This window comes from Gekko japonicus, unplaced genomic scaffold (genome assembly GCF_001447785.1).
Source record: "Gekko japonicus isolate JY-2015 unplaced genomic scaffold, Gekko_japonicus_V1.1 scaffold457, whole genome shotgun sequence".
Classification (NCBI taxonomy): Eukaryota; Metazoa; Chordata; class Lepidosauria; order Squamata; family Gekkonidae; genus Gekko; species Gekko japonicus.
In genome coordinates this window covers 324,162-337,069 of record NW_015164196.1, presented here as the reverse complement: position 1 = coordinate 337,069, position 12,908 = coordinate 324,162, and the positions used below count along the sequence as shown (strand labels likewise).

The following is a 12,908-nucleotide window of genomic DNA, read 5'->3' as shown; positions in this document are numbered from 1 at the left end:
CAAGGAGAAGTAAAGGCTGAAGGACTCTGAATTGTGCCTTTATAAAATGTTGAAATGAGATGCTCTGGGGTATTTCTGTATGACAGTTAAACTTTAAATTTAAGACTTGGAAAAGTTAATGCTAAATTTGACTCAGTTGATAGTAAGCTTAACGAGATTAAGACTAAATGTTTGTCTAAACTGCTGAGATGATCTCCTCTCTTGGGTTTTTAGTCAGTAGTGGGTATCTTTCTTTATCCCCTAAATGTAGTCCGGATCAGGTAGTAGGAGGTCAGAAAGACCTCTGCCTGAGACCCTGGAAAAACACTTCCAGTCTGTGTAGACAATACTGACCTTGATGAACTGATGGTATGATTTACTATAAGGCAGTTTCATGTGTGTGACTTGGTTCGGAGATGAAGAGGTTGTTGACACAAGAGACTCAAATCCCTAGAGGATACTTGAAAGCCATTTAAAACCACACTAATGGAAATCCAAATAAAATGCATTCCCCAGGTTAAGAAAGACACTGCCAGCGCCAATTCTAAAAGGATGCCTACATGCCTACCATGATTCTCGGACAGCTTGAGGCTCAAGAGGTCAGTAGGAAAAGGCCACCTGTTTCCTGTTCTCTGGAATGAAGGGCTCTGAACAAAGTGGACAAGGAGCTGCTGACAAAGGGGTGGCTCAGGATGTCATGATGGCCCCAGAGCAAGCTAAGCCAAGAGGTCCTCACAATGCAGGCAGGGTTTCTTGGCTCAGAACTGTGCCATGGTGGTGGTCACAAAAGGCACTGCAGAGCCCCAGTGACCTTCCAGGGAAATGCCCCCTTGGAAATGTTTCTGGTAACATTTTGTCTTTACAACTCCCACGCCTGTCTGCAGCTTTGCCCTCCTGTAAAGAGAGAATCTAGTGTGGTGTCAGGCAGAACTGAGACCCAAACCACAAGAACGTTGCCGCTGTGTTTCCAAGAGGTTCCATTGTGGGTCTATAATGTTTACTTGTGTTTCCAAGAGGTTCCATTGTGGGTCTATAATGCTTACTTGTGTATATTCTAAAGACAATCCTTTCTGGATGAAAACCTTTTTGTGCCTCTGGTTCCAGCTTAGAAGAAAGTGGGGTGTGCCTTGGCTAGCAGAAGTCTGGGAAACGCCTGACCAGAAGGGCTCGCTTCACCTCCTGGCATCCTTATGCCAAACGTTACTTGCCAGGTAATGAAGGAAGTTCTGGCAGATATGAAGGGGAAGCTGTAGCTGCCCCTTTATAAACACCTAGTCCTGCCTCATTATGTTTTGTTTTACCATTCTCAAATAATCACTCAGAGAGGAATCCTGTCAGAACACTTACACTGGAGGGGGGGGGTGATTTACCTCAAGATACCCTCCCCAACTGCTTCATGGCTGCACGCAAATTTGAACTCAGTTCTCTGGCACACATGGCTAATATTTCACCCCAGCACTCGTGTGGCTCAGAGAAAACCATTGCCTTCTAAATGGAGTAGCCAGTTCTCTCTTCAGGCAGAATCCTCTGTTTTAAGCAGTTGTGGAGTGCAGAAACTCAAAAATTGCTACTCTTCTTCAAATAAAAATTTCCTGTCATACAGCTCTTTAATCAGTAGGATCCCTGCCAGAAAAAAACAAGTATGGTGGCAACCCCCAGAGCCATCTCCCCATAACTTCCTATCCAGCAGCCTCCTCCCACCTGACTTTGCCCTTATTTTTGCTAAAAGGCCTCGTCCACAAGTCTTGTGTCATTTTCTTTCCATCTCAAACCTACGTGTTTCCCCTCCTTACAGCAGTCACACTAACCTTCCACACAGCACAACTGAGCCTTCCCCATTAAAACACTCGCAGACATTCTGTGACATCACACCAGGTCAACCAATCAATGGTAGCCGGAGACTCTGCAGCTTGAAAAGTGACCCCTTGCTTTTCGTCTAATACAAAATTAAAATATGTCTGACTCCAGCCTTCTGCACAGCGGCCCCTTCTGTTCCTGAGCTCTCCTTAGTCCTTTTTACCTTTCTTAGGAGCAGATGGTTTGATGAAGTATGGCAGGTTCTTCATCGCTCCCCTCAGTTCCTGCTTCAGGGCCAGCATATATTCTACCTCTTCACCAGTTTGCAAGGGAACTGGTTTATATTCCAAGGGCTAGGAGAAAGATGAAAGCTTGAGAATCTTGCAAGAAAAAAATATAGCCACATACCCAGGGGGGGTCAGGAAACAAAGAATTTATCCTTTAACGAAAGTATTTCAAATCAGCTGGATAAACCCGGGATCAAATTGGGGAGGGGGACAGCAAGACTCACAGGAAACAGTGGTGAGGGCTGCAGAGTGGGCGGGGGCAGGGCTTCTCCCTTTCCGATGCCCACGGCTTCAACATTGAAGGTCATGTGACCGCCCCGGCCCCTCCCTCTGCCGCCTCTTCCAGCCATGAGTTGCCCTCTGGGAAGGAACACACATAGATCTTGGGGACGATTTCAGTTGGGAGGTGAAACCTGTGGCATCAAAAGGATAAAAAGGGGACCATTTATTATTGCACCCTAATCCCCCAATCAGCAATTAATCCATCTAGTGCATTACTACTCTTTCTGGGTGAAAACCTTTTCCCAAAGTGCTCAGGAGGGCGTACATGATTCTCACTTTCCCATTTTATCCTCACAACAACCATGGGGTAGATTAAGCTGAGAGAGTGTGATTGACTCAGCAGCACCCAGCAAGGTACATGCCAGAGCAGGGATATTAACCCAGGTCTTGCAGATCAGGGGAAGGAAATCCCCTATACATGGGCCTAACAGTGGCATGCCAGATCACATTGCTTGGCATGCAAGGCCAGTTCTCCACCAAAGCAACCAATGCAACTTCCTGAGGTGCTGGCTGTGCCACTGGGGCTTGGTAGTCTGGCAGAAGCGTGCCTTAATCCCCTCATTGCCTCCTGGACCTGCACACCACCAGCCGGATCCCAGGTGAGCCCGAGATGCTGGAAGCACTGACGGCACTCAGTTTGTTCCCAACGCATCTGGCCAGGTACAACCCCGGTTTCGCCTGCTCATTGCCTCCTGGACCTGCACACCACCAACCGGATCCCAGGTGAGCCCCCGAGATGCTGGAAGCATTGACGGCACTCAGTTTGCTCCCAACACATCTGGCCAAGTACAACCCCGGTTTCGCCTCTTCTCCTGTTGGTTGGCTGCTGGCACGCCAGTTTCTTTAGAGGTGGACACTGTATATGCATGTATAAATAAAAAAATAAAATATTTCCCCTTCCCAGTACGCACACCGAAAAGATTGCCTATGACTAGCTTGCCACTCTAACCACTAGCCAACACGGCCTCTCCCATTAAAGACCGAGTTGAGTGTTTTTTGCACGCACACCAAGCACACACAAGCGTTCCACACCTTTGTTTTGTTTTCATTAAAGGGGAAAAAAATGTTATAAGACAGAGTGAAATCTTCCCAATAAGAAATGAACTTTTAAATAACAATGAATAGACAGGCTTCATTTCCGAATGCCAGAACCATCGATCCATAAATATCTTTGTATGCATAAAGTGCCATCAGGTGGCAACAAACTTATGGTGAGCCCAGCAAGGGGCTTTCAAAGCAAATGAGAACTAGAAGTGGTTTGCCGTTGCCTTCCTCTGCAGAGTTTCCTTGGGGGGGTCTCCCTTCCAAGTACAGACCTTGTTTAGCTTCCAAGATATGACAAGATTGGGCTATCCCAAGGTGTCGAACTCATTTGTTACAAGGGCCCGATCTGACATAAATGTCACTTTGTTGGGCCAGGCCATGTGTGCCATAAAATGTAATGCCAGGTACCGGATATATAAATTTTATAAAGGACACCGGCAAATCCAATTAACGGTATTTTTTACTCAAAATACAAACAAAAGCAATTGATTTACTGGGGAGCCCACAAAAGCCCCAATACATGTGTTCAATCATATGCAAGACTAGTTTTTCCCCCCCAAGAGATACTATAAAAGGGAGAGTACCTTATTTTTCCATACATACCAGTTTCTTGCGGGCCGGGTAAGAGCCCTGGATGGGTTGGTTCTGGCCCACGGGCCTTATGTTTGACACCTCTGCGCTATACCATGCCACCTTCACTCCCATAATTATCTTTAAAACAAGTATAAGCTAGATTACATTTATTTGTCAAGTCACAGCCAGTTTATAGCAATATCTCATGGGGTTTTCAAGGCAAGAGATGAACAAAGGTGGCTTGCCATTGCCTGCCTCTGCGTAGCAACCCTGGACTTTCTTGGTGGTCTCCCATCCAAGTATTAACCAAGGCTGACCCTGCTTAGCTTCTGAGATCTGACGAGATCCAGCTAGCCTGAGCTGTCCAGGTCAGGGTTGGATTGCATATACCGATTAAAAAACTCTCCCAGAATTTACCTCTTCATAATGGATTGTGACTGCTGTACACTACAGCCATAGATTCCAACAATTTGGCTGTTTGCCATGCTTTATTTCACCACTCAGGTATTGAAGATTTGTGTTTCCTGATTTGCATTTAGCTGCAATTGTTAAAAGAATACTCCCTACTGAACATTCAGTTGTGGGTTTTTGAGGCAGGTTTCTAGCCCTCATAGCAGCAAAACTCCCTGAGATCTGTAAAGATGCAGTTAGACCCACACAGACATTTGACCCTCCCCATAAACAGAACAACAGAATAAAACAGCATCCTTACTTGGGGCTTATGCCTGGACACGGTGGGCCTTACTTCTGAGTAAACATGTATAAGATTGGGCTACAAGTTGTGGAAACGAACCAGTGTGGTATAGTGGTTAAGGTACTGCTCTAAGATCTGGGTAGACCCAGGTTCAAATCTCCACTCTGCCATGGAAGCTTGCTGGGTGATCTTGGGCCAATCACACACTCTCAGCCTAACCTACCTCATAGGGTTGTTGTGAAGATAAAAGGGAGGAGAATGATGTTTGCCACTTTGGGTCCCCGTTGGAGAAAAAGACATGATACAAATAAAGTAAATAAACAGAAGTATTCGCAAACATGTCTTATTAACACAGTGACATTTAGTGGCTAAGAGTGTCAGACTAGCTAGAATTTGGAAGAGCCAGGTTCAAATCCCCTGGGTGCTGCAAAGCTCGCTGGATGAGGCCAGTTCTTCTCTCAACATAATGGGCCTCAAATCACGAATCACGTGCCCCATCTCATCCTCAACACCAAAAGCACTAAATATAAAGGCCTCACAATTCTCCAAAAGATAATCATATTAACAGTTGGTAACATTCTGGGAAATACAGAGGGAGACGATAAGGAAAAATCTCCCCCTCTCTCTTCCAGCTCAGGGGGACGAGGGCCAGCCACCGAAGATGCACAAGAGGTTCAGATAAGAGAAAAGAAACAACTCATAATTAAATGGAAGCTATTCCCCTCCACACGATGCAGCGACAGCCCCAGGCTTAGATGGCTTTTTAAAAAGATCAGAGAATTCCAGGTAGGCTGAGAGGTAGTATACCTCTGAACACCAGATACAGGGGACAAACAACATGTTTCCTTTGAGCTTTCCAGAGGAAAAAGGATGCTGAACCAAACAGACCTTTGCTCCGATCCAGCAAGGCATTACTACATTATGTAGCCTAACACAGCGCATAATACAACGCACGGTCAAGCTTAACTACTGCTAAACCTCCAAGGCCCCCTTGTCTCCATGTAAGCCTCCACACCATCACTCGTCAGACATTCCTCCACCACCCCCAGTAGGCGGGACCCTGCCGGCCTTCTTCCTTCCCAAACCTCTTATTGGGTTTACTGAGGAAATGAAATGAACCGGACGGAACCAACTAGCCAATCAATCAATACCCTCCCCCGGGTTTTACCGTAGCTCGTGCTTCGTTTCTTATGCAAACGCACGTGGGACGGGAACACCAGGCAGCCCCCGGGGTTCCAGACCCGGATACACAACGTTCTAAAGGGGCGGAGCCGGTAGAATCACGGCCAATAGAGAGGAAGAAGTTCAAGGCGTGGGGCGTGGAATGAGAAAACGAGGGGGGCGAGGGGCGGAGGAACGAGACTTCGAGGGAAGCCGAAGAGGTCGCTGTAAGGTTGGCGAGATAAGCGACTGCTTTTCAGTGCAGTGAAATTTGTATTTTAGACTGGGCCCTTTTTATGTACGTTGAAAAGGGTTAAAGTTGCAGTGTTCTGCGTAAAGTTTTGTCTCCGTTTACTTCATTAGGACTTAAAATGCATACGATCGGGACACATAACTAATTTATGAAATATACCCATTAAATTAAAATGCAAAATCCAGTATAAATGCACGCTAAGACTACAAAGCATGGCTCAGTATGAGATCATGTAAGATGGTCTTCAAAACAGTCACCAGAAAACTCCGAGAAAAGTAGCTCTGAAGTATAATGTGTGGGTAGGATTGCCGTCTTAATTCCTTTGAATGTCATGACATAAAACTGCTTGTGTAATATGGGTATAAATATATAAAAATACGCATGCATACAAGGAAGGTTATACAACAGTATGTTCAATTCGATTTTTATTTATTTTATCTATCTATAGTATGCCTTTCTTCCTAAGACTCAAGCAGTGTAGGTCAATGCAATCAATAGGATCAAGCCTCTAATTGGTAATGCAACAGGAATGGGATTACTGAGAAATTAGAAACAGTGCAAAAAATGACCTGACATAATATATCAAACACTGCAGATAAAAGTAGAAAATAGTAAGAGTCCAGTAGCACATTAAAGACTAACAAAATTTGTGGTAGTTAGTCTTTAAGGTGCTGCTGGACTCTTACTCTTTTCTACTGCTCACAGACAGAAGAATGCGGCTGCTACCCATCTTGAGCTAATGCAGAAAACAGCATTATAGAAGCAGAAAATAATGCAGCAAGAGAAGAATACATAATAATCCAGTTAGATTCGAGTCTCATAGAAACTTAGAGACGAACAAGAATTTTGGGGTATAAGCTTTTGAGAGTCGAGGCTCCCTCCATCAAGAGCTTTGACCCTGTAAAGCACATACCCCCCCCCAAAAAATTTTTTTTGTTGGTCTCTAAAGTGCTACTGGACTCCAGTCTAGCTGTTCTACTGCAGACCTGCATGGCTATGCTCTGAAATTATAACAATCCACTTTCCAACAGTTAGTGGACAGTACACACAGTGGCCTGCATAGACTAGTGTCATTTATAAAAGCACCTTCCTGAACTATTGGGTTATAATGTAGCCCTAAGTTTATAAAAATGCCCTCTTGAACAATTCTCTTGGATGCAGTTTGTGGAATGACAGGAGTGTGGGAACTTTGCGGACACCTTCAGGCAGACTGCTCCACAAGGCTGGGGCCGTGACAGAATTCATGTGTACAATCAGGAGTTGCTCTTACCCGTCTGCAGGATGGAGTGCTCTTACTTAGGATAAAGTCCTTCCTACACTCTTAGGGATGGCGTCTAAACAGAAGTAGCCAATGTCATATTTGGCTGCAAAATTGCCACATGCCAAGCTTTGGTATTGTCCACTCTGCTGGATAGTGGCTTTCTAGGTTTGCAGCCCAGGCTGAGCAAGGTCATGTTTAAAACATGCTACCTGAAGTCCCTTTAACTGAGGGTGCTGGTGACAAGCAGTGTCCTTCCTTGTACACAGCATGGGAGAGGGAGATCTGGGTTTTGGTCACTGTGTGACACAGAGTGTTGGACTGGATGGGCCATTGGCCTGATCCAACATGGCTTCTCTTATGTTCTTATGAGATTCTCAGCTAGGCTTCCCAAGTCCCCCTGTGGGGCGGGGAAACCCCCGCCCCAGAGGCCTGTTCCCCGCCGCCGCTGGATCAGGCCCCAGGGGGAACTCCTCCCCGACGTGCGCGTCACCCGGAAGTGACGCAACCATGCCGGGCACGCTGGGGGTGGGGCCACAGCTATCCGAGGGAAAACTCTATGGTTTGCCCTCATATGGCTGTGGCCCCGCCCCCAGCGTGCCTGGCTTCATCATGTCACTTCCGGGTGACGTGCATGCGGCGCGCACGCGCAACAGACGCCGGCCAGGAGCCCCCCGCTCCCGGCGAAAATCCACTTGGCAACCCCTGCGCTGACTTCATGTCTGATTTGGCCAGACCAGGGTCCTGGAGCTCCAGAATCAATCCACAGTGCAAGGCAAGGCGGTAGGGGTGGCAGAAACAAATCTCGAAGTGCCCATTACATTACCTCCACTCTCCAAAGCAGCTATTTCTCCAGGGGAACTGATCTATCTAGTCTGGAGATCAGTTGTAATTCTAGGAGATCTCCAGGCAACGCCTGGAGGCTGGCAACCTTACCCAGCTGGCAAGACAACAAAGATACTTGAATATTAAGTAAAATGGACCAGGCTTTTATTTATATTCATTTTGATTATAACGGTAACAAAGATAGCCTTTTTTGTCTCATTGTTTGACTAGTGCTCATCAATGTTCCCTCTAAGTTGTGGAGTCTTGTGAGCAACAATTCTACTTTGTGAGCTACTGGCATTAAAGTTGTGAGCCAGCGATTTGGCTACTGCATAAATTAGTTTGTTCTGGAGCCCCATCCTTCCTGAGCCAGGACAAAAATGTGTGAGCCGGAGGCTAAAAAACTGTGAGCTAGCTCACACTCACTCAGCTTAGAGGGAACACTGGTGCTCATCCAAATGCTCATCACCGTTACTCTTAAAAATACCATGCAGGCTTATAATAATGCTGTAATATTATATGTGCCTGCAAGGCTGAATGGTTCAGGTTGGCCTTTGGAGGATACAGAAGTGCTGCAGGCTGGTTTGATAGTGGTGCATTTCGAGTCATATATTTTAATTTTCGATGTGTTACTTGATCTTGGTTTCTAACCAAGGCTCCCGCTAAGCTATGGAGTCCTGTGAGCAAAAATTCTACTTAGTGAGCTACCGGCATTAAAGTTGTGAGTGAGCGATTTGGCTACTGCATAAATTAGTTTGCTCTGGAGCCATCCTTCCTGAACTAAGGCAAAAATGTGTGAGCCAGAGGCTAAAAAAACCACGAGCTAGCTCACACTAACTCAGCTTAGAGGGAACACCGTTTCTAACTTACTTATTATGATGTTGTTTTAAGTGTTGTAAGTCGCTGCGAGACCCCTGGGGTGTGGGGCAACTAAAAAAACCGAATAAGTAAATAAAATTCCAGCCATTTCTGATACCAGATTTTGTGGGTTACTCCCCCCCTCCACTAAGCTCTATGTTGTGCTAAAGTGAGTCATCTTTGTCTTCCCTCCTCAGAGGGGCCTCAAAACTGCACTGACTTAAAATAACCATTCCCTCAAACCTCGGAACAATATTAATAGCTATAGCGTGAGCACGTGGACCAATTCGGCTGGGGTGGGGGAGGGCAAAGGAACCGGAGAGATCCAAATATTGAATTCTCTTTTCCTCTCCTTCGTCTGCAAGGAGTCTCAGAAAACTCATCACCCTGGGATACCTAGTCCTTTGTGCCCAGCTGGGAAGTTGCCATGGCAACAGAGTGGGGGATGCAGAGGAACAGAGAGATGGAGAGAAAGAGGTGGACCACAGGAAAAAAGGAAAGGCACTCGCGGGGGGGGGGGGGGGGGGGGAACAAAAAAAAATTTAATTGTTACTTGGTGTTTCCAGTCTCTCTTCAGTGCCTGCTTCTTAACACACCCTTTTGCATTTTGCTGAACCCACCCAAACGTCAACTTGCAGTTAAAGCAAACCAGGCAATGGAAGATTCACAAATGGGTGGGTTTTCTGGGTAAATAGCAACTGGGGCAGAGGGAGCAGAATCAAATCAGAGCCCTAATCTGCATCTAGAAGAAGAAGAGATTGGATTTATACCCCGCCCTTCACTTGGAGTCTCAGAGCAGCTTACAAACTCCTTCCCCTTCCCCTCCCCACAACTGACACCCTGTGAGGTGGGTGGGGCTGAGAGAGCTCTGACACAAACTGCTCTTTTTCAAGGACAGCTCTGACAGAGCTTGTGACTGACCCAAGATAACATCAGCAGGTGCAAGTGGAGGAGTGGGGAATCAAACCCGGTTCTCCCAGATTAGAGTCCGCACACTTAACCACTACACCAAACTGGCTCTCTAGCATTTGCTCTGCTGTTTTACCAAACCCACACTGGAACAGAAATTCCCCTCTGCATTGCATGCCACTTTCACTTTGATTGAGTGTCGGATTTTATGGCAGTGTCCAGACTGCATGCCGCTTTCGCTTCGTTTGATCTCTCGGTTTTATGGTAGCCCTCTGCATAGATTTATGGCCGTTTTATGGCCATTCAGGGGTGACTCTCTGCAGTCTGGTTTTTGAGCCGCATCTTTTTCTGTTCCATTGTGGGTTTGGTAAAACAGCGGAGCAAATGCTAGATGCAGATTGAGCCAGAGCCTCAGGGAAGTGGTGAGAGTATTAACTGCCCCCCATCTTATTTTCCAAACCTTGATTTTGCCCTTCCTGTTTGGTTTCTTTGGAGAAAAACATATAGAAAGTATGAGGCAATTAGTATCTTATCTCTGGTGGGGCAAATACCCCTTTTGGGTGAGCTGTTTGTCAGGATGATGGTGCAGAGGGGAAAGGATTAAATAGCCTCTCTCTCTGCATAGCAGTACCAGTCTGAGTTGGGTCCTTGTTATTTGGCTGGGAAAATATGCTGGAGAAAATCCCTTCACACGTTTACCAGCCTCATGCCTGGGCCGCCCATCAAAGAAGAGGGGAAATGTACTTTTGTACATGTTCTGAGGTACCTTTATCTGTGCTGCTGAGAGCTACCTTGGGCATAGTGGCCAACAGGTTTGGCTGTGGATCAGGAAATAGACAGACAGACAGATCGGCCACAAAGTCAGTAGACAGACTTTGGCCATCACTTACCACAGCACAGCCCCTGACTCCACTGTTGGGGACAGTAATATTAACCAGGCATTATAGGATTATGCGGTGGCTCAAGTGGTTATGACGCTGAACTGCAGGCTGTGGAAGGTCGGTAGTTCAGCAGTTCGAGACCCAGGTGCCGCATGATGAAGTGAGCTCCCATCTCTAGTTCCAGCTCCTGCCAACCTAGCAGTTCGAAAGCAAGAAATTGCAAGTAGATAAATAGGTACCACTTTGGTGGGAAGGTAACAGCGTTCTGTGCGCCTTGGTGCTTAGTCATGCCGGCCACATGACCACGGAAACTTCTTCGGACAGCGCTGGCTCTTCGGCTTTGAAACGGAGATGAGCACCGCAACCCTAGAGTCGGATTTGACTGGCTTTCGAGCAAGGGAACCTTTACCTTTACCTATGGATTACTAGGATGTTAGTTACCAAAAATGGAGAGGTGGTTTACCCAGTAAAGGTGAAGTCCATAAGATTCAGAACTATTTAATAGAAAATTCCTCCCATTGGTTCTGTAGTGTTGTTTTCTTTACCCTAACTATGTCCTGTTTGTTTCACTGAATACTTACTAGTCTTTGTAACAATCCCTCCATTCATCCTGGAACTTGGTAAGGACAAACCACACCACACTTATCTGATTTGTCATCCTACTGATTTACATTGTGTAATCTGTCTTGAGTCTCACGTGAGAAAGGCAGACTATAAATAGTAAATAAATACTGTGGTAATGTGTGTGAAAGACTTTTAACACTCAAAAAAACCGCTCAGTGCTTTTATTGTTACTGTTACTTCGCACGTTCCAGGGCTGATATTCAGAACAAATTCTGATTCAGGTGAAGCTGTCTCAGTGTGCCTGCTGATTCACACACACAACGTCAATCCCCCGTCTTTGCCCCACATCCTCATTTTGTCTGTCTCACGTCAACCAGAAGCCCTCTGGGCTAGGCCCTCATCTGTTTTGTAGAAATCCAAGCCTCCAATTGTGTTCTTGTCAGTATCAAAATGAAAAACTGCATCTCTGCAGAAAAGAAATCCACTATGAGTGAAAAATGGTAGGCTTTCCTTGACGTGGCGGAATGAACCTTGGACCCCCCCCCCCCAAATGTAAACATTCTTGTGTAACCTGTGGGTTTTCAGATGGTTGATCAGGACCCCAAAACTGTGTTGTGACATGACCTAAAATTGGGTCATAGCAACAGAGTCCACCACCATATTTTGTATTATTAAGGTTTTGGTTTTTTTAAGAAGCAGAGAGAGAAGAAAAGAGAAAAAGGCAAGAGTTGGGAGAAAAACAGAAGGAGAGAAAGAACAGCAAACAGACAAGGAGATGACTAAAACAGAGAGAGCCCGAAGAAGCACCATTTCGCCACAGTGATGTGTGCTCTCTGATCCCATCCAGGTTAGATTACTTGAATGTACTTTCTGTGTCTTTGGAAACTTTGTTTGGTCGAAACGTGGCAACCAGCCCGTTGGCAGCGTTTAAATATGCAAAGGAAGTGGAGCACTGACTGTATAGAGAAAAATTAGTAGGCTTATTAAAGAAGAACAACCTGTTATAGAAAACAGAAGAGAGAACCTTAACTGCATAACTAACTGCTGAAGGAGGAACAACAAAAAGAAGGAAGCTCTGCAGGAGCAGGAAGACTCCAGAAGAGTCAATCAAGAGACAGCAAGGACATAATTTGAAGTTGTGGGCAGTCCTTAATCTAGCTATGCTAACTACCAGTCCTTCAGTTCTTCTGTAGGGTGATCTTCAGATCTTCTTCATAAGGCTGCACTATAGACCTTGCCTATTCCAACACAACCCACTGTCAGAAACAGGACACGGGGACTGCATTGTCTCTGTGCTGAAAGAGCTACACCGGCTGCTCATCGACTTCTAGGCACAATTCAAAGTGTTGGTTCTTACTTATAAGTCCCTACATGGCTCCAGGGCACCTGAAGGACCACCACCTCCTGTAAGGTTCAGCCCCTCCCTTTCACTTCCTTTTCTCAACTCCTGCCCTCTGTGCCTTCACCTGAAGAGGTGAAGCAGGTGGCAACCAGAGACAGGGCTTTTTCTGTGATGGCACCTTGACTTTGGAATGCCCCCCCC

General features: G+C 46.1%; 1 protein-coding gene across 1 annotated transcript in view; it reads right to left on the bottom strand.

Annotated features, from left to right (window-relative positions):
• POLR3GL (polymerase (RNA) III (DNA directed) polypeptide G (32kD)-like) overlaps positions 1 to 5,897 on the bottom strand; it is a 23,534-nt gene extending 17,637 nt beyond the window's left edge. Inside the window, exons 1-3 of the mRNA XM_015408328.1 lie at positions 5,825 to 5,897; positions 2,288 to 2,476; positions 2,000 to 2,129 (exon numbers count right to left, since the gene is read on the bottom strand). Coding sequence (XP_015263814.1) covers positions 2,000 to 2,129; positions 2,288 to 2,413 — 256 coding nt within the window. The 5' untranslated portion in view covers positions 2,414 to 2,476; positions 5,825 to 5,897. The remainder of the gene's footprint in view (positions 1 to 1,999; positions 2,130 to 2,287; positions 2,477 to 5,824) is intronic.
• Between the last annotated feature and the right edge of the window lie 7,011 nt (positions 5,898 to 12,908).